Source organism: Heloderma suspectum, chromosome 1 (assembly GCF_057233095.1).
Source record: "Heloderma suspectum isolate Gila_16-S chromosome 1, 16-S_ref, whole genome shotgun sequence".
Classification (NCBI taxonomy): Eukaryota; Metazoa; Chordata; class Lepidosauria; order Squamata; family Helodermatidae; genus Heloderma; species Heloderma suspectum.
In genome coordinates, this window is record NC_139458.1 from 151,182,061 (window position 1) to 151,201,891 (window position 19,831).

The 19,831-nt window shown below is 41.1% G+C and overlaps 1 protein-coding gene across 6 annotated transcripts in view; it reads left to right on the forward strand.

Moving 5' to 3' along the window:
• RALB (RAS like proto-oncogene B) overlaps positions 1 to 18,472 on the forward strand; it is a 42,544-nt gene extending 24,072 nt beyond the window's left edge. For 2 of the 6 annotated variants that reach the window (XM_084807186.1, XM_084807177.1), the window contains exons 2-5: positions 5,155 to 5,311; positions 7,042 to 7,250; positions 8,929 to 9,106; positions 13,761 to 18,472. In XM_084807186.1, coding sequence (XP_084663312.1) covers positions 5,198 to 5,311; positions 7,042 to 7,250; positions 8,929 to 9,106; positions 13,761 to 13,880 — 621 coding nt within the window. In that variant the 5' untranslated portion in view covers positions 5,155 to 5,197 and the 3' untranslated portion in view covers positions 13,881 to 18,472. Of the gene's footprint in view, positions 1 to 3,824; positions 3,929 to 5,154; positions 5,312 to 7,041; positions 7,251 to 8,928; positions 9,319 to 13,760 lie in introns of those variants that run through there. The other 4 variants (XM_084807159.1, XM_084807148.1, XM_084807195.1 and 1 more) reach the window with 3 other exon arrangements.
• The last annotated feature ends 1,359 nt before the right edge of the window (positions 18,473 to 19,831 follow it).

Sequence of the window (19,831 nt, forward strand, 5' to 3'; positions counted from 1 at the left end):
TTCAGTTCATGAAGATATTCCATATATCTCAGAGAGAAAGTTCAGAATTGGAAGCTCTGAATCGTTCAGACATGGATTCTGACTATAGAATTAAACTTAAGTTATGCTACTATTTTCAGGCATATAGTACTTACTGTGATGGCATGGGATATAAATAAAATGGATTTAGGACAGCAGGTTTTCTCTCTACAGTTACTGTCATACTTTCAGCTTGCTCCTAAGTGTGTGTTGTTTGCTTGGAAGCGAATCCGAGTTTAATGGGGTTCACTCCCAAGTAAGTGAATATAGAATTAAAGCCTTATGTATGGTGAGATACTATTGTGAAGTTAGCTTTAACTGAATATCCAGATAGGCCAGTATATTCAGTTAAAGTTCATATGGACATTTTTGGAACTTCTTTTAAAATATTTTTTATCTGCATGATAAACCTGAGCTTTACATGCTGTTTCCAAAACAGATAATATCTTCCTTTTGCTCACTACAGTATGTATGACATCTGTTTTAACTTGTGTTGTATATTTTTCCATATGTTTTCAAACAGGCAAAACCCAGGATATCCTTGGGTACCTTTCTTGGGTGCAGTCGCTTCAAACTAACCCAGAATATATTTGTAAGGTTGTTTTTTTACTACAATGAAGGCAGTTATACTTTTTAAATCCAAGCGTGCATTTTTATTTTATTTATCGAAAGGTATTTCTGCTTTTGCGTGAGTGGAAAGCACTTCCCCGCATACAAGGCAGTCTGTCCCAGTTTTTGCTGATTCCTGCTATCCACTGAATGCTATATTTCGTACTGCCCCAGAGGCTTTCTCAACCCTCAGGAGAAGTTTTTCTGGAGGCCCAGAGGGCTGCAGTGGGTAGAAGGGATTGGCGAAAAATGGAAGGCTCTTTGGATACAAGCCAATGTGTTTTAATGTTGTTAAAGTAACAAGTAAGATTACTTAAGATTCAGTAAGACAATAAATACTATGTATTTCCTCCCAAAAGTGTTGTCTTCTTCTAGAAAATCTTTTTTTATCATGACTTCAAAGTTTTACATCTCTGTTCATAAGGAGGTCATTATTGTATTGGAGCTGGGTACTTGTTTGTGCCTTTCTAATATGACAGTACTGACCTTCTATATAACTGAATGGCAGAGAACATCCATCTTTTTTCCCCCTTCTAATAGAAACTGTATGAAATTATTGTCAAGCTAGATCTGGACATTGATCATTATCTGGTGCCTGAACTGTTCTTGAGGATCTCAGTAAAAATGTAGAGCTGAATCTGTTGCTCAGAGTCAGTACTCTGGTTCGTACGTAAACCATAAGAGTATTTTAAAATGCTATCCAATAATAATGTACCTGGTTAAAGATGAGTTAATTACCGTGCAACGTGGCCTAAATGCTCGCATTACTAGGTTTTGGTTTTTGTGTGGGTTTTAAAATTACCCTTTATAGTGAATATTTTGCTTGATCTGGTTCATTTCACTTTTTTTTTTAACCGGAGTTGATCATTTTGAGTCACTTTGGGGTTCATATTCATGGTATTTCAGACTTGAAAATGGTTCATCCCATATCTCAATCAGTGTTTAGTAATCGCTTTGAAGAAAACCTGGAAAATAATTATACCCTCGCAGAATGTGGCATGGCCATTTGGGCCTGGACTGGCAAAGTGCAATTCCTTATGCATGACTGATCGCTTCAAGACCAGAGCTCTGTGGTGGTGATGGAGCTTGATATAAACTCCTTTTTCCTCTTGAATGTACTATTTCTAATTGCATCACTAATAAGCACTAAGCAGGTATCTCCCTAAACTTTAGGTTTGGTCACTGAGCAGGCTTGAGGGTTCATGCCCCCACAAAAAAAGCTAAAATGCTTCTTTAGATTCAGTGAATAATATCATGGTCCGAAGAGATAAGGCAGAATGATAGCATGTCGTCATGGCAACAACATTTTGTGTGTGTGCTTTTAAATGTAGGAGGATGCAGGTATCCTTGGTTATTGCTCAGCATTTTTGATCTACTAGCTTAAGAGAGGAATTTGCATTTAAATCAAAAGCAACTGATTGGGCTGCGATGTATGTACATCGTTGCTCAGAGCATGTAATGCCTCAAAATAGGCCTTGGATTGTATTAAGAAGGGTCTCTTCTATATAAGATTCCATTGAATTCCTGGGTATATAAAGCTACAAGTGGCTTCAGGTTTGAGCCCCAATACTGAAAAGTAACATATTTTCCCTTCTAAATATTGAGACACAAGAACAGATAGCATTGCCTAGCTTTGTTCTAATTTGGTTCATCATTACAGTTCTGGTACAGACAACATTACCCTTTAGGTCCTGTGAATGTTCTGACCTATTGTTCAAGGCTAAGTGATGTGGGGAGAGAAGCAAAAATAGCTGTATAATTTATTTTGATGTACAGAGTAGCAAAAGGTAATCATTTGAGCAGTTGAAGTGCATCTCTCACCCGAATTAAGTAACAAATCATAATACCATGACTTAAACTTAATAGTATGGTACTTACAGCGTGACCCAAGTTTTATAGCCTGCCTTTGAATAATTCACTTTAAATCACTCTTGGTTGATTAAAGATGGTTTAGCCGTCTCTCTATCTCCACTTTCATTTGGCAAATGCAGTGTTGCTAAATACTAGGGAACTGCACTGAACACTTGTTAGTACATGTTTAGTTCTCTTGCCTTGGAGGTAGTCAATCACTATATACTGCTGGTGTTGCGATTTGCCCTAGGCTTATATGCATGCGCGTGCACACGCCTGGCTTGTTTAAAAACTGATAGGTTGTTGTGCATGAGCAGGTGAGCTGCCTGCAGCGTGCCCACGTCTTCTGCTTTACTGCACAACCCACAATCAGCTCCTTCATAGTTTGTGCAGTGTGACGTCCAAACCTGGACTACTAGCTTATTTAGGGGCTAAGCAACCCAGCAGTCTGAGTTCAGACGTTACACTGCACAACCTACGAAGGAGGCGATCAGGGGTTCATGCACAAAAACCTATTGGTTTTTAAACTGATGGGTTGTGGTTCTGTCCAAACAGCCCCTAATTTCTTAACAGCGAATATATAGGAACTGCACGGTGGTCTGGTGATTAGAAAGTTGCTATATATCAGGGGTGGACAACTTGTTGCTCTTCAGATGTTTTGGCCTACAACGTCATTGTATGGAGCCATCACCATTGGCTATGTTAGCTAGAGCTAATGGGAGTTGTAGGCCAAAACATCCTGAGTGCCACAAGTTGCCCAACCCTGCTACACATGTTTGTTTACAGACTTCTCATTTACTGATGTTTAGTTACATCAGAATAAGTTAAGATCTTGTCAATCATACTTTAAAACCTTGCTTGTGGTGATTGCTAAGCGGGAGTTGACAAATGTTGCCTCACTGCTTTAGCCAGTTGTTTTGTGGTCATTGTTCATCCCTATCCTTCCCTAGACTACTTACGTGTTTCACTTCATGCTGGGCTTTGGATACGCTCTTCTGCATAGTGTCCAATGTGAAGTAAGCGTGATGCTTTGCATCCCTCAAATTCTCTGCATATGTCAGAGAGTGGGCAGGGCCAGCATGAAGTGAGAGACCCTGCTGCCTTTAAGTTCCCTAATGCAAGGAAAATTCAGAGGGGAACAGGACTCCTGTTTTTGTGCAGATCAACCAGAGCAACCAGGTGGTTGCCAGAAAGATTTGAAGTTGCCACCGTAACACCATGGGGTCATCTATATTTTTTAAATAGCTCTTACTGCTGAATAAACATGTATAGGATTGTGCTGCAAGTCCCATTGTGTTCAACAGAGATTACTCCCCATGTGATTACAGCCCTAATCACTCTTGCAGAACTATGAAATGTCTATACGACAGCTGAATATATTGTGAACTCTGGATCTTCATGACATCTATAACTGAGCTGCTTGAAATACTGTAATCCATGTGACTTCATGGTTAGTGAATCTCTTTGTCATGCATATACTATGAAGAAATAAAATGCAACATATTATTATTGCAATTTGTGTTTTTATCTTCATTTTAAGCTTTAAATCAGTTTTAGAAGTTGTGTATAGAAAGATTTCACAAAGGAGTTCTCTTTGTATCTATATAGGCCAAAGGCCTGGGTTTCTGGTTTTAAAGAATGGCTGCTTTCAGTTGCATTGTAGCTGGAGAAAGTCAGTGAACGCCAGCTGCATGGCAAGTAAAAAGAGAAGGATTTCGCCTGTTTGCTCAACTATAATCAGTGATTTAAAGCAAATTTTGGGAAAGTATGAGAAAATTAAAATAATTCATGCTCTTGAGACCATTTGAGTATTTTAAAATTAATGCACCAATCCTTTTATATTTTTCTTATGACTTGGACTTAAAACTGTATTGAATTATTGTAGCATTCCTTTGTTTGGGTATATTTACATAATCATGATTGCCCACTTAGTGAGCTTGACATTGCAAGGCAGTTTCTAAGTCTCGGGGAAATTTGTATTCATTAAGGGAAATGTGTAATTTAAATAAATGCAGAGTAAATACTTAAGCAGTTGTACGAAAGCAACTCAAAAGTATCTTTATACTCCCTGGTCGGTATCACACAATATAGGCATGTCTTATCTTAATGAGTTTGAAAGTATCTGACTCATACAGAAATCATAATTCTGTACTGTGCGAAGAAGCTTTGGGCACTTGCGCTTTCCCTTCCCCTCTGGGACATCCACTTCAGATATCAGCTAGCCATAATTTGTCATTTCATCTGAACCAGAAATTGCAGGTAGTTTAAACTATGGCATATTGGAATAAGTCAGGAGCAAAAACCATGGTTTGATCTTGGCTTGTTGGGACAAACTGTAGTTGAACTAAAACATCAGGTGAAACAGCAAACTGTGGTTAATTGAAAGTAGGTGGTATTTCCAGTCTCCTCATGGCTGTGCCAGAAGAAGGGAGAAAAACACATGAGCCCAAGGCTCATTCATATAGCACTAAACTGTGGTTTTGTGTTGTGTCTGAATGCGGCAAGTGAAATTTGGGCTTGTGCATAAATATTCCATTAGTCACTTCTCAAGTGCTTTAACATATTGATTTATGCTTCTGCTCTATAGTATCAGAGGACGTTGAGAAATTACTATACTGACTCTAAATAATATTTGTGTTTGGCTATACAAATTAACTTCTGTTTCTTGGCTTGTAGCTCATCAGTCTGCTCTGGTGGTACCTGACAACTGTACAGAAAAATGGCTGCTAGCAAGACAAAAAACCAGAGTTCTCTGGCCCTCCACAAAGTAATCATGGTTGGTAGTGGAGGTGTGGGCAAATCGGCACTTACACTTCAGTTTATGTATGATGAGGTAAGATGGTTTGTGATCTGTATATACATCTTAAATTGCAGTAGAATTGCATATTGTAGGATCTGCACTAAGCTGCCTTTATTCTTCCTCCATGTATAAAGTAAACACAGTTACAATAGGTTCAAAGAAGAGCGTTTCTGGAAGAGATAAATAATTTTATTCAGGTTTTCCACACTGAAGTTTCTTTCTAAAATGCTACATCTGTCAGTCAAAACAGTTAATCAACAGTATAAAAATTGCAGTTATGCCTCGGTTCAAACATTACATTGAGGCTCAAATCAAATATCATGTTCTTATATATGTGGAGCATTCTAGAGTAAGCAGAGCTATATAAATGATTATTAATAAATTTAATATCAAATATCACTTTTACCCAGAGCTCTGGGTGATTTCTGTAATTTCATGTCGATGCAGCAGAAGCACAGGACCTGATATTAGGTTGGAATATCAGTTCTCAACAAAGGACTGTGTGACCCTTAGGTGTACAAAGGTGGCCTTGGCATTGCTTAAACAATTTCTGTTGGAAATCTCAGAAGCCAAGCAGGGGGTGTTGTTGTGGGGGGTGACTCTTCAGTCCAGTATAGCTCGTTGTCTGTACCCTGTGACATGCAGAAGCAGAGTGAATACTGGTAAAACAAATTAAGGGAAATTCTAAAATAATTGTATGTGTTTTATTTTAGAATTGCATGTTCTAACTAGGGGTGGTAGAGGTATCCGTCTGGGGGGGTCAGGTCCATGCAGCTTTTGATAGCTTGGCCCCCTGGACTGCAGCTCACTTCTCCACCAGCTGGCCTGACTTGACCTGTGTGAGTAGGGCCAGCTTGCGGACTTCTTCCACCAGCAAAACCACTCACGCTCTCCTTGCTGGTGCTGGCACAGAGAGCTTTGGCTATTGGGCAGTATAGAAATGAAATAAATAAATAAAATAAAAGTTTGCACATGGCGGTGCCACCCACTGGCGCCGCCACTGCCGCGTGCAAGCCCCTCACACTCTCCTTGCCAACACTGGGACCCGGGAGGGGGAGAAGGAACCATTTCACATAACGGAGAGCTCGCTGCACGGGATTCTCTCCTTCTCCTCTTGGGGCCTGGGGAGGGGAGGAGACATTTGCACACTGTTGCAGTGGGGTCTCCCAGTGTCAGCAAGGAGAGCGTGAGGGGTTTTTGCACGGTGGCAAGAGTGCTGGTGGTGGTAGGGACTCCTGCCGTCACTGCCGTGCACAAACCCTGAGTTCTGGTGGGCAGCTTGTGGAGCAGCTTGCTAATGCAAGCTGAGCTGGGGGCTAAGGGGACACCCATTGAACCCCAAGAGGGCCAGATTTCGCCATGCCGGACATCGTTAATACTAGCCCACCCTTATTAGCTTTTAATGTCGTATTGCACATCTTTAATGCCTTAGTGAAGGTAGAATTTTTAATTTCTGTGTTCTGCATACTGAAGTCTTTAGAGTCAAAACTGGAGTCTTAAAATAGCTGATGGAAAGAGTATTTTCTGTAGGTGAATCAATAACATGTTATAGTTGGTTTCCAAAATACTTTGCTAAGGAGGCATATGAATTGTATCTTCATCTGGCTTTTTGCTTGGGAGCTACATGTAGGTGACTTGAAAGGAACCTACCCCCTTTTTTGCTACATTGTTCTTAGCAGCCACCACTAATAATTTGATAACCTATCTATAATTTCAGGAATTATGGATGCTCTACAATTAATTATTCCTCTTCTGCTCCTTAGTTTGTTGAAGACTATGAACCTACTAAGGCTGATAGTTACAGAAAGAAAGTCGTTCTGGATGGAGAGGAAGTCCAGATAGATATTCTGGATACAGCAGGACAAGAAGATTATGCAGCTATTCGAGACAACTACTTCCGTAGTGGAGAGGGTTTTCTCCTAGTTTTTTCCATAACTGAGCATGAATCCTTTACAGCAACAGCAGAGTTTAGGTAAGTAGTGATCTCTCTAGACCAGTGGTGGGCAACTTGTGGTTTTGGCCTACAACCCTCACCAGCCCTCACCATTGGCTATGCTGGCTAGGTCTGATGGCTGTTGTAGGCCAAAACAACTGGAGGACCATATGTTGGCCACCTCTGCTCTAGACAAATTCTTCAAGCTTTGTATGTGTTGCAAATTTGATCAGGAACAATTGGGTGGTATCCAATATTAGTCCTACATAGAGTAGACCAATTAAAATTAATGAGGCTTACGTTAGTCGCAACTAACTTGGGTCCCATTCATTTTAGTGGGTCTACTCTATGTAGGACTAACATTGGATACTACCCATTGTGTATAAGAAAGATGGGATATGTTCTAGTAAATGGAATAATATACAAAAGTGAACAAATTTTGACAAGGTTAGCTAGTAGTATGATTAGAGGTAGTAACTTAGAACTCATTTTGTTGCTGCAGTTGTTAACCAACTGGAGTCAGAAATCCTTGCTGATCTGTTTCAGATCCCTCAGATCTACCAGTAGATCCAGATTTCCTTTCTTCCTGTCTCTGCAGTAGGGTCATTGCATTATTTTGTATTTTTGCTCGCTCTTAACTGCATTTTGCTGATTAAAAACAAATGGATGGTGAAGGTGGAGCGCTCTCCTTTTTTAAGAGCACTGGATGTACCTTTACTATGTTCAGTCCAAATGTACCTTTCCTCAGCAGGTGGAGGAGTGGTTCTGTGAGTGTGCAGCAGAAGCTGGCTGTGGACAGCGCTGACATCTACCCAAGGTGTCCTCGAGAATATTCTCTCAATCTCTGAGGTGGCTTTTCACATTAAAAACATTTTTATTAAGGTGAAAAGTGAATGGATAAAGGTGGATACAGTGCTTTAAAAAGGGGGAAAGAGCCATCAGCTTTGCCCCTGCTCCCGTGCTTCAGGCAGGCGAAGCTATTGTTTGATTGTTGTATGTATGTCAGTCATTCAGAACTGTTAAAGTATACTTGTGCCCTGGCTGAGAGAACCACGGCAAGTTTTATGTATAAGTCAATGAAATAATGCGGTAGGGTAGGACTGCTAGTTTCTCATGTAGTCACTGAAGAACCTTAATGGAGCAGTAGTTGGAGCACAGGACATTTTTCAGTAATTGTTTCTTTAAAAAAAAAAGTTTGTGGGTTAATTTACTTTTACTGTAAGCCTCTTTGGAGGCCTTTTGGGCAGAAAGACAGGATATACGTATTTTAAACAAAACAGTGAGTGAAGCTGTATCCTATCAAACACAGTAGATCTTCAGCATAAAACACTGTTCTGAGATGAGACAGAATGGGTTTTTCATGTTTCAGAACTTGAAGATGTGAGAAGAGTGTAATACAAGCTTTTAACATGCAAATAAGCATAAACAATATTATTTGGCTTTTTGTGTGGATTAGTAGCATAGTTGGAAAGCAAAACCAACATCTCTTTCCACTTAGTGAACATCTTTATTCGTTGGGCAAAACTGAGCCTTTGTAAGACTCCCACTATAAATTCTGTACTTGCCTAAGGTAACTTTAACATTGCTTTTATTTAAATACTGTCATAATTCCCTGGCACGCTGTTGATGCTATGTATGCATGTATGTATTTTTTACTCTCATATGAAATGACTATTATGGCCATCTCAGTTGCTTTGCTTTAAATATGCTTTACTAGGGAGCAGATCCTGCGTGTAAAAGCTGAAGAGGACAAAATACCTTTGCTTGTTGTGGGAAATAAATCTGATTTGGAAGACCGTCGACAAGTGCCTGTGGAAGCAGCTAGAAGTAAAGCAGAGGAGTGGGGTGTACAGTATGTTGAGACATCGGCAAAAACCAGAGCAAATGTAGATAAGGTAAAGTTTGTTTTCAGCAACATTCCACAAGCATGGATGCCAAGTTCCAGTTGGCAACCAGGAATCTATTCCTTCCAACTGCAGTTGTGCATAAGTACAAAGCAAGAGACCTTGGTTCTTCTGTGAGTTGACTACATATTGTGAAGGATTTGAAGGTAGCTACAAATAGTAGCTGTCTACCACTGTGATTCAAGTTAGAGAACTTGAAGGAAAGCCTAGTAAAATGTTTCTACATCTATATGAGAATAGCAGGATTCACTTCTTGGCTGTCAGTTTTCTGCTTAAATTATTCTGCAGACTGCAAATTTTGTAGTCTGTCAAGGTTTAAGTAATATCTGTAGAAGCCCCCTGCAGAGTTCTGCAGAATGGGGGGTGGGTAAGGGTTGGCTTTCCTTTTTGAGGACTAAGCTTCCTCCTGAGCCAGGAGGAAATGCAGGACATATTTTAAGGATCAATTTTCACTGGGGGTGGACTCAAGTGGGTAATTCTGTGTTACATTTAAAAGTGCCTCTTTAAGTATATGTTTAAAAATACATTAAAAACATATTTCAATAAAGAAATATTGTGATGCATGTATTTTAATATGAAATGATATTTCAGGAAACCTAGCACTAAAATGTTCAGAAAATTATAATAAAATCCCACTGGCATAAAGCTTTGGTGAGCTCATAAACTTGTAAATTAAGGATAGCTTATTTACTCACATCTTCTGTACAGTTAGTAGCAAAAATGGCTCCCACACGTACTGGGGTCAGAGTCACTGCTTTCTTGTTTCCCCTTCTGCACCAAATTGGTTGCCCTGTTGACTTTTGCAAGTGCCCAGAAAATGTCAGCATGAACTAAGGAACTTTAGGACATGTAGTTCTTAAGAGAGCATATCTCATAGGATGGTACACTACTCTGTCTCTCAAACAAGTAGCCCTATAGTTTTAGTAAAGAAATATAATTCCATATAGAGCCTTAGAAACTGGCTATGTCCGGGAAAACTCTGGGAAAGCTGGATTTCAATTTTGTAAAACTTCTACCTTATACTTTTTTTTTTTTAAGGTAAACTTTTAAAGAACTAGATAAAAGTTAAAGGTGGACAGCTGAAAAATCAACTACTTAAAGTTGTTAGCCACTTTAACTTTTTAAGTAGTTAATTAACTAGTTAATTAAGTAGTTAACTAGCCTACCGGAAATATCTTGCAGTGTATTAATAAAGTTTAAACACTGGCCATGAATCTAATTGATACTCGTCTCCTTGCATTGTGTAATGGGTAGGTAACTTACTGCTAAATGCCTGCTAAAAATGGACTTCTCAGTTGCTCTTCATGACTGCTTACTGATTAACAAAACTTGTAAGCCAGTGTTTGGGATATGCTTTCAGTATAACCTAATGCTTCACATCTCTATCCCATGTCACTTCACAAACAGGTCTACTAACTGCAGAAGTTCCTCTATTTTTTATTCGTCATCCATCTCTCTCTGACAAGGTTCGGATGTCACGATAACCCACTATGTGTTAAATAAGCCACCATGGCTTATTTAACCCATTTTTGGTTATTGTGTCATCTGTTGGTAATGTTTTAATCCACGATGGCTTATTTGGCCAAAATAAGCACTCTGATAACCCACAGTCTGCAGTAAGGGTTATATAATCCACCGTGGGTTATCATGTCTCTTGGAGCTCAGTGTAGCTTATACCAATTGCCTACAGAGTCTGCTCAGAAGAGCAGTCAAAATTGTTGTGGCCACTCTGCTCCAGTCTACTGAACTCTTTTTCCAAGATCTGACAAGCAGCTGAAGGATAACAGGAGCAAAAAAAGTACAGCCTTCCCTTAAACTGCACTATAATTACACATTGACGGCTTTCCCAGAGTACAATGACAGCCCCCCCTGATTGTGCTATCATGAGGCTTCCCTGATTGCTACTGTGAATAGGGGAAAAACTGCACACTTTTCCGGGAGGAAGCAAAATTGTGCAGAAATCCAGTTCACCATCTGAAGGCTCCCCATGAGGGCACCCCAGCGGTGCAATTTTGCCCCATTCCAGCAAACTGCCAAGGTGTTATAGCCCCCACCCCCTTTTTTGGCCACTTCTCTGTGCAAAAGCAAAGTTGGGCAGTACTGCTGTGCTGCGGTGTGGGGAAGCTGTGTGTCAAATTTTGTCCCAATCCTGCAAAGTTCTGAGAGACAGTACTGCAGTAGCTGGTCTCAGCTGTCCCCATACCGCTGTAGCGCTAATTCACTCTGTTGCTATATTTCCGTTGCACATTTAAACCCACAGGCGGTACTGCGGTAGCCCTTTAAATGTGCAACTGTGATATAGCAACAGAGTGCTTTAACAATATTGAGAACAGAAGCGACTCTGCCAGCAATGTCTGGGGCGGTGGGGAGGAGGAACACTAAGGTGTCTATGCCAGAAATGGTTATGGGGGAAAATGTGAATTGAGGGTTTTGTGGGTGCATCGGGTGCCTCCCAACTAGGGGAGGCTGGCTATAAACTTTTGTCCCAATCCTGCAAACACCCAAAGGTTTATTTGTGCTATCTCCTTTTTGGTGCACCTGGAGTTTTCCCTCCTCTGCGATAATTGCTCAGGGTTTTGATGGTGCATTGGGTGCCTCCCACCTAGGAGAGGCTGTGTGTGAAGTACGGTCCTGATCCTGCAACCCCCCACAGCATTATCCACCATCTCCTTTTTGGTTCACCCAGGATTTTCCCTGGGGGGGGGGGGATTGCAGAGGATTCTGATGCGGCATTGGGTGCCTCCTGCCTAGAATCATAGAATCATAGACTAGTAGGGCTGGAAGGGGCCTACAAGGCCATCGAGTCCAACCCCCTGCTCAATGCAGGAATCGAAGTCAGAACATCCCTGACAAATGGCTGTCCAGCCTCGTTTTGAAGGCCTCCAGTGTGGGAGAGCCCACCACCATCCCAGGTAATTGGTTCCATTGTCGTATTGCTCTTACAGTCAGGAAGTTTTTCCTGATGTTCAGCCGGAATCTGGCTTCCTGTACCTTGAGCCCATGATTCTGTGTCCTGCACTCTGGGATGATCAAGAAGAGATCCTGGACTTCTTCTCTTTGACAACCTTTCAAGTACTTGAAGAGTGTTATCATATCTCCCTTCAGTCTTCTCTTCTCAAGGCTAAACATGCCCAGTTCTTTCAGTCTCTCTTCATAGGGCTTTGTTTCCAGTCCCCTGATCATCTTTGTTGCCCTCCTCTGAACCCTCTCCAGTTTGTCTGCATCCTTCTTAAAGTGTGGTGCCCAGAACTGGATACAGTACTCCAGATGAGGCCTTACCAGTGCTGAGTAGAGGGGAACTAGTACTTCCCGGGATTTGGAAGCTATGCTTCTATTAATGCAGCCCAAAAGAGCATTTGCCTTTTTTGCAGCCACCTCCCATTGTTGGCTCATATTCAGCTTGCGATCGACAACAATTCCAAGATCCTTCTCGCTTGTAGTGTGGTTGAGCCACGTATCCCCCATCTTGTAACTGCATTTGGTTTCTTTTTCCTAGGTGCAGAACTTGGCATTTATCCCTATTAAATGTCATTCTGTTGTTTTCTGCCCAGCGCTCCAGTCTATCCAGATCACTTTGAATTTTGTTTCTGTCCTCCAAAGTATTAGCTATCCCGCCCAATTTTGTGTCATCTTCAGATTTGATCAGCATTCCCTGCATCTCCTCCTCCAAGTCATTAATAAAAATGTTGAAGAGCACTGGGCCCAGGACTGAGCCCTGCGGTACCCCACTCGTTACCTCTCCCCAGTTTGAGAAGGTCCCATTGATAAGCACTCTTTGAGTCCGATTCTGTAGCCAACTGTGGATCCACCGGATCGTTGTTTCATCTAGCCCACTTCGAGCTAGTTTGCTCATCAGGATCTCATGGGGCACTTCGTCAAAAGCTTTGCTGAAGTCGAGGTATATGATGTCTACAGCATTCCCACGGTCTACAAGGGAGGTTACTTGATCAAAAAATGAGATCAGATTTGTCTGGCAGGACTAGGAGAGGCTATGTGCGGAGTTTGGTTCCAATCCTGCAAACTTCCAAGGGTTTATTTGTGCCACCCCCTTTTTGGTGCACACCAGGATTTCACTTCTAGTAGCCTCTGTTGCAATATAATGAATGGGTGAAACAGCACCACTGCTCCAGTGGGAGGACCGCAGCGGGACAAGGGGTGGGGGGATGGGTCAGATTAGGCAAAATAGTTTAATAAGTTACACACAGGAGCTTATTAGCCCAGTTGTGTGGCGGGGCATTGTGGACTATTTCAAAAATAAGCTACTGTGAGATTATCCATCTGAATCCATTAAGCCACCATGGCTTAAAGTGACATCCGAATGCAGCCTCTCTCTTGTGAGCAAATTTAGTTCTAGGCCAGTTCACTTTTCCTATGGCTCTATGAAACTTTTCCCATCACATTTGAATTCTTCTAGAGCCCTAGTAATCCATGCATGCTTCACTAAATTCTGAACTTTATGTAACAAATGTGTATTTGATAATGTTGACAAAGTTGACTTGCTGTTCATTAAAATTTTCCTCATTATGGATAAGTTCTAATATTTTCCACATACCTTTTGGATTTCTTTTTTTCATTGTGTCTAGACTAAAGTGGCAGTAAAAAAGGTCTACTCTGTTATATTAACGTGCATTTTCCCCCTTTTCAGGTATTCTTTGATCTAATGAGAGAGATTAGAGCCAAGAAGATGTCAGAAAACAAAGACAAGAATGGCAAGAAAAGCAGCAAGAACAAGAAGAGTTTTAAAGAAAGATGTTGCTTATTGTGATCTTTAGGAACTTATATATGTAGGCTGCAGAATTAACAAGACATTTACTACTAAGGGTAAAGGACTGGATTAATGAAAAGAAATCTGGATCCAATCGGTTTTTCCACTCACATAATAGCCTTTTTGAAAGGTCAAAACTTGTTTTGAGAATTGAAGTCCAGCAAATACATGAATACTGAAATGGATGATTCTTGAAAGCAATTGTCAATGCTAAAAAATATTGCCAGCACATTTTTCTTTGGTCATCAGCTCTTTGCCTGATAGCAGTATGGTCACTCTGAATTTACCTCCTGATGCTGCTTCTAGTGTTGATAGTTCTACAGAATCTTCTCCATCAGTTTTTTTTTCAAGTGGCTAGTTCTCATTGAAGTTCAACCAAAGTTACCTGCCTTTCCTACATGGCTTCAGTTTTGGTGCTTCTAATGAAGGCATAGTCCTTTAGCCATTCTTTAAAAAGGGAAAGTTAAAGACACATTGAGATCATCCTGGTCTTTGAAATTTGCACACAACTGTGTTAAATAGATTATGATGCTGTCAACTCTACTATTTTGCCAACACATTCGATGGACACTATAAGGACTTATTCAAAAGCAAAGACTCAGCAGTGAGTTGGTGTCTGAATCATCGCTACAGTATTCCTGAATTGAGCCTATAATTTTTGAATATTAGTGGTTATATTCTGGCAAGTTATATTTCCAACATTTCTCTCTTAATTTCACCATTGTATTGGGGGTAAATTAACAAGCTGTCTTAATGTGGAGGAGTTCCTAGGTTTACCCCATCGAGTAACTCCACCCTGCTTGCCAAATACTAGACTTGTTCCCCCCCACCCCCACCCAAATTTGCAAATTCTATCTGTGGTGTTGCAGTGGTTTGTAATCATGTACTGAAGTTGTAGAAATTGATGTTTTTCCTCTTTCAAGTGTTTTCAGCGTTTAACCCGATAATTTCCTTTCTTAAATGGGAGGGCCCACACTGTGAAATTTTGTGAGTTTGACTCAGTCTCCTTTTAAAATAGAAGGGTGATGTGTGTGAAGAGGACAATACAGCAGTAACTTTTTCTGCACACATGCTACTGAAATTAAATGTAATTATGAACATTTAAGAGGCTTGTGCAGAAAGCATTCCTGGTGGATTGTGCCATGCGGAAGTACTTTGCTGTTTAATTATGGTAGGCTTCCCAGACCCCTTCTCTGTACTGAGTTACTGCTGTTTGTCTTCATAATGTCAAGACTTGGAGTTGCATTCCTGAATACTTGCTACTATTTTCTTAAACTGTGGAGTGAGGGGCTGTGGGGTTAAAGCAAGGGAAGTGGGCAACCTTTTCATTACAATTACATTTTTGGAAAAGATACCTGAGTTAATTATGTGCAGTTGCCAAAAAACCTGACCCTTATTGCTGTTGCACAGGTTGTACTAATTCTGCTGCTGAAAAACTTTTATACAGTTACTCAATGAATCATGGAAAAGAGATCTGTCAAGGCAGCTAAATATACTCACTAAAACATTGTTCTGGTTTTGTCACTACTTGCATTGCTATTGTTGTGGTTAGGAAAGCATATGACGTATACAGTTACATTTCTTAAAATGGTCCCGATCAACACAGGCAGAGATCTTTCACATCACGGTCTAGCTGATCCTTTTAACTGGAAATGCCAGGGCTTAAACATCAGACCTTCTGTATGCAAACCGTGTGTTCTACCAGTGTTGAGTTGTGTTAAAATAGCTGCTTAAAAAAAGCCAAAATCCTTTATTAAGCAGGGGCATACTCTTAGAGAGCAATGCTGTGGTCTCTGGAGAGTGTCCCAGGGAACACAGGATTGTTCAGAGTCCCCCTCCCAAGGCCATAGTCACTGCTACAACCTCAGAGGGGTACTCTTAAATTCTGATCCCCCTCCCCTGCTGCCTTACAGCCACCCTAGAAACAACTATGCTGCTGCTTCCCAAGGTCACAAATGCAGCCTCGTGATGGGGGGCATTCCAATTGGCGGGGAGAGGAGAGGCTGGGCTAAGAGAAATCCTGTGGCCTGTCCAGCCCCAGCCCCAGCCCCAGTCCTCGGCAGTGTGCCATCTCTAAACAGACTCAGAGGCTCTTCTAGAGGAAAGTTTTGTAAAAAGAGGATGGAGTGGCAAAAATCACTTCCGTCACACCTCCAGCTCTGCCAACTGCAGCCCAACAGGACATTGGATATTTAGAAGCTCCAAGATCAGAGGCTTCCTTCTAAGGGGAAGATTAGTCAATGTTTTTAATTGGCTGCCTAAGAGTTGCAGCCCTAGTCTAAGTAAATGTCTTCTGAAAATAGGACATCTCTAATCAACACTCCTTGTCTTCAGACAGTCAGCTGTGCTGGTCATGGCAGCTCTTGGACCTCTTGCCACAAGAGTGAGAAAAATGGCATCTGGATGAAGCACTCTGACTGGAGCTGTGGTTTCTTAATGAATTGGACTGGCTGCGTGAGCAAGACGTTACCCTGATAGAGCAGTAGCCAAAATGTAGTTTTAACTCGCATTACCAAGGTTGGATGAGCAATGTTGCCCATCAGCACCACAAAGGGAAGAATGCGCTGTATCAGGGCCTGAAATAGCTAAAGATATGACTCCTTTGCCTCCTGCCTTTTGACAAGTGAGAGGCAGAAAATGTTCTCCACAGTGATTGCCTAGGCTGTAGTCTCTCTGGCCCATCCCAGCTGGGAGCAAGGTGCAGGAAATACTGGGTGGCTGTTCAGTTTTTTGCCCTGATGCTTCTGAAAAACCCCAGGTACCTGTGATAGGCAGGAAGACAAATTGGAGAATGATGAGATGCCCACTGTCCAACAAGAATCTTTTTAACTCTCCTTCCTGATCCCTGTAGGTGAGACCTAAAACTGAAATGCTCTGCTGCCTTCAAAGGAGGAACTAAAATTCACTACCACCACTACAGTAGTATACTTATCTGCACATACACAACTAAGATAAGGTTTGGCCTTCTTATATTTGCTTCAACAGTAGGGTTGGAGATTGTGCATCAGACAGTTCTAGGAGGGTGGCTAGAGCTTGAGATAGCATCCACCATTTCAGCTCATCTGCCCAATCGGTGGAGTTTATTTCTCAGAGCACGAGTCCCTTAAAGAGAGAAAGAGTTGATAGTGTCCTATCCCACAGTTACTCATCAGGTGTGATCTCCCCTCCCCCCGCAAAAGAAAGTGGAGCTTAGCCAGGCTTCTGTAGGGACACTAGTGTCACTGTATTATCAATCTGTATTAATCCAGGCTTCAAATGGAGAAGAGGGTCAATGACCAGTGGATGTGCTGTAGGGATCCTCCACTGTAGATCCAGACAGAATAGCAGTATCAACAGATGACATCCTGTCCAGGTATGGAGCCCTCTGTAAGGAAGCCGTCCCCAGAGCGATGTGGTCAGTGTTCAGAGTGTCTCTGAGCACTGACATTCTGGGAAATGGAGCAATTGATCTAGCACCCAGGGCTTTCCAGTTGAGATAAGTTGATTGTTAAAAGGTTCTTGCTGGAAGATTCTCAATGATCTCTAGATTGACTAAACTTTGTAACAATGAGAAATCTTAAACAAAAAAACTAGTAAGCAATTCATTTTTGGAAGGAGGCTAGGGTATTTGTGCAATACAGAAGCAGTCAAGCATCTTTGGGCTCTCACGCCAGAAATAGTAGTTTATGTTCATTAACAGTTTCCATCCGTTCCCTTTGACAGCGTAGATCTGATTGCCTCCATTTATATGCAATTTGCAGCTAAATTACTTTTGACTAGTGAAAATAAAACATTATCTGTAAAGCCCAAAGATGTATCTAGACAAGAACAAGCTTCATGGAGCGTCGGGATGATAGTTGTCCCATGGCTGGTTTCCCCCATCTCAGCTGTGGATCTCTCCAGTACCTTCAGAGTTACCATTGGCCTCTTGGTTGCTCCTCTGACTAATGCTCTCCTTACCCCGTCACTGAGTTTTGGTGGACGGCCTTCTCTAGGCAGAGTTGTGGTTGTGCCATATTCATTCCATTTTGTAATAATGGATTTAACAGTGCTCCAGGGGATATTCATAGTTTAGAATATTTTTTAGAACCCAACCCTGATTGGTTCTTCTCCAGAACTTTATTTGATAGCTCCTTGGTCTTCATGAAGCTGTTTAGATATGCTCTCCAACAAACTCTGCGGCCTTCCAGAAACAGGTGTATTTAATCTGAGATAATATAACACTTGAATTGCACACAAGTGGACTCCATTCAACTAATTATGTGACTTCTGAAGGCAGTTGGTTGCACCAGAGCTTCTTCAGGGGTGTCATGGCAAAGGGGGTGAATCCAGACTTTTCAGTTTTTTTATTTGTAAATCATTTTGTAAAATATGTAGATTTTCCCCCATATTTTGTAAAATATGTAGATTTTTCCCACTTCACCATTATGGACTATTTTGTGTAGATCAGTGACAAGAACGCCTAATTAAATCCATTTTAATTCCAGGTTGTAACACCACAAAATGTGGAAAAGTCAAAGGGGGGGTGAATACTTATAAACTTTTTTACTGTGACAAGATTTTCTCCATATAACAAAAATAACAGTACAGTAATAAACTTAAAATCAATAATGAAACACCTGGTACTACTGGGTTACTGTCAAAAGGATATTGTGGGAAGGAACAAGGTACAAAGTTGCAAAACAAATTTATCAAAGCAGATCAAAATCAAGATAACTGAATATAGAAGCAAATATGAAAAATCATGAGGAGTTCAATATCAATAAAGAACATAAGAACAGCTGTGCTGGATTAGACCAAAGGCCTATCTAGTCACTGTTTGCAGTGATCAGACAGATATCTACAGGAAGCCTACAAGCAGGACATGAGTGCCATAGCAGCCTCTCATTTAGGTTGGCCAGCAACTGGTACGGAGAGGCATACCCCCTCTGATGCTGGAGGTAATATATAACGATCATGACTAGTAGTGAATGATAGCCTTATTCTCCGTGAATTTGAGTATTCACTTCTGAAAGATGTCCAAGTTGGTGGCCATCACTGCATCTTGTGGTAGTGAATTCCATAGTTTATACACTGTGTGAAACAGTACTTTTATCTGTCCTGAATCTCCTACCCGTCAGCTTCATTAGATGACCATGGGTGCATTCAATGGATATTCTAGTATTATGAAAGAGGGAGAAAAACCTCTCCCTATTCCCTTTCTCCACACCATGCATAATTTTACACACCTCTATCATGTCTCTCCTTTTCCACCATTTTTCTAAGCTAAAGAGACCCAAATGTTACACTCTTTCTTCATATGGGACTTATTCCAGCCCCTTGATTGTTTTGGGTGCCGCTTGCTGTGCCTTTTGCAGCTCTACCGCACCCCTTTTGAGGTGCAGTGACCAGAACTGTACACAATATTCCAAGCGTTGTTGTACCATAGGTTTGTATAAAGGTATGATATTGGCAGTGCCATTTTTTATTGCTTTCCTAATGATCCCAACATGGAATTCATCCTTTTCACAGTCCCTGTGCACTCTGTTGATGGTTTCATTGAGATATCCATCATAACCTCAGATCCTTTCCCTGCTCAGTCACCACCAAGCCTGACCCCATCAGCGCATATGAGAACTGGGATTTTTGTACCCCCTTTACACATGCTTACATTGGAATGCATGCACTGATATTGGTCAGGGTTGTCGTCTTCTGGCATTTCCATGTAATGTAGGAATGAGAACCAAGTGATGAGTAATGATTCTTGTCTAGATACATCTTTGGGCGCTCACACCAGAAATAGTAGTTTATGTTCATTAACTTTTTCCATCCGTTCCCTTTGACAGCGTAGATCCGATTGCCTCCATTTATATGCAATTTGCAGCTAAATTACTTTTGACTAGTGAAAATGAAACATTATCTGTAAACCCCCCTCCCTCTTTTTTTTTAATTAACTAGATTGCTAATCATCATGAGCCAGGATTGCATTCAAT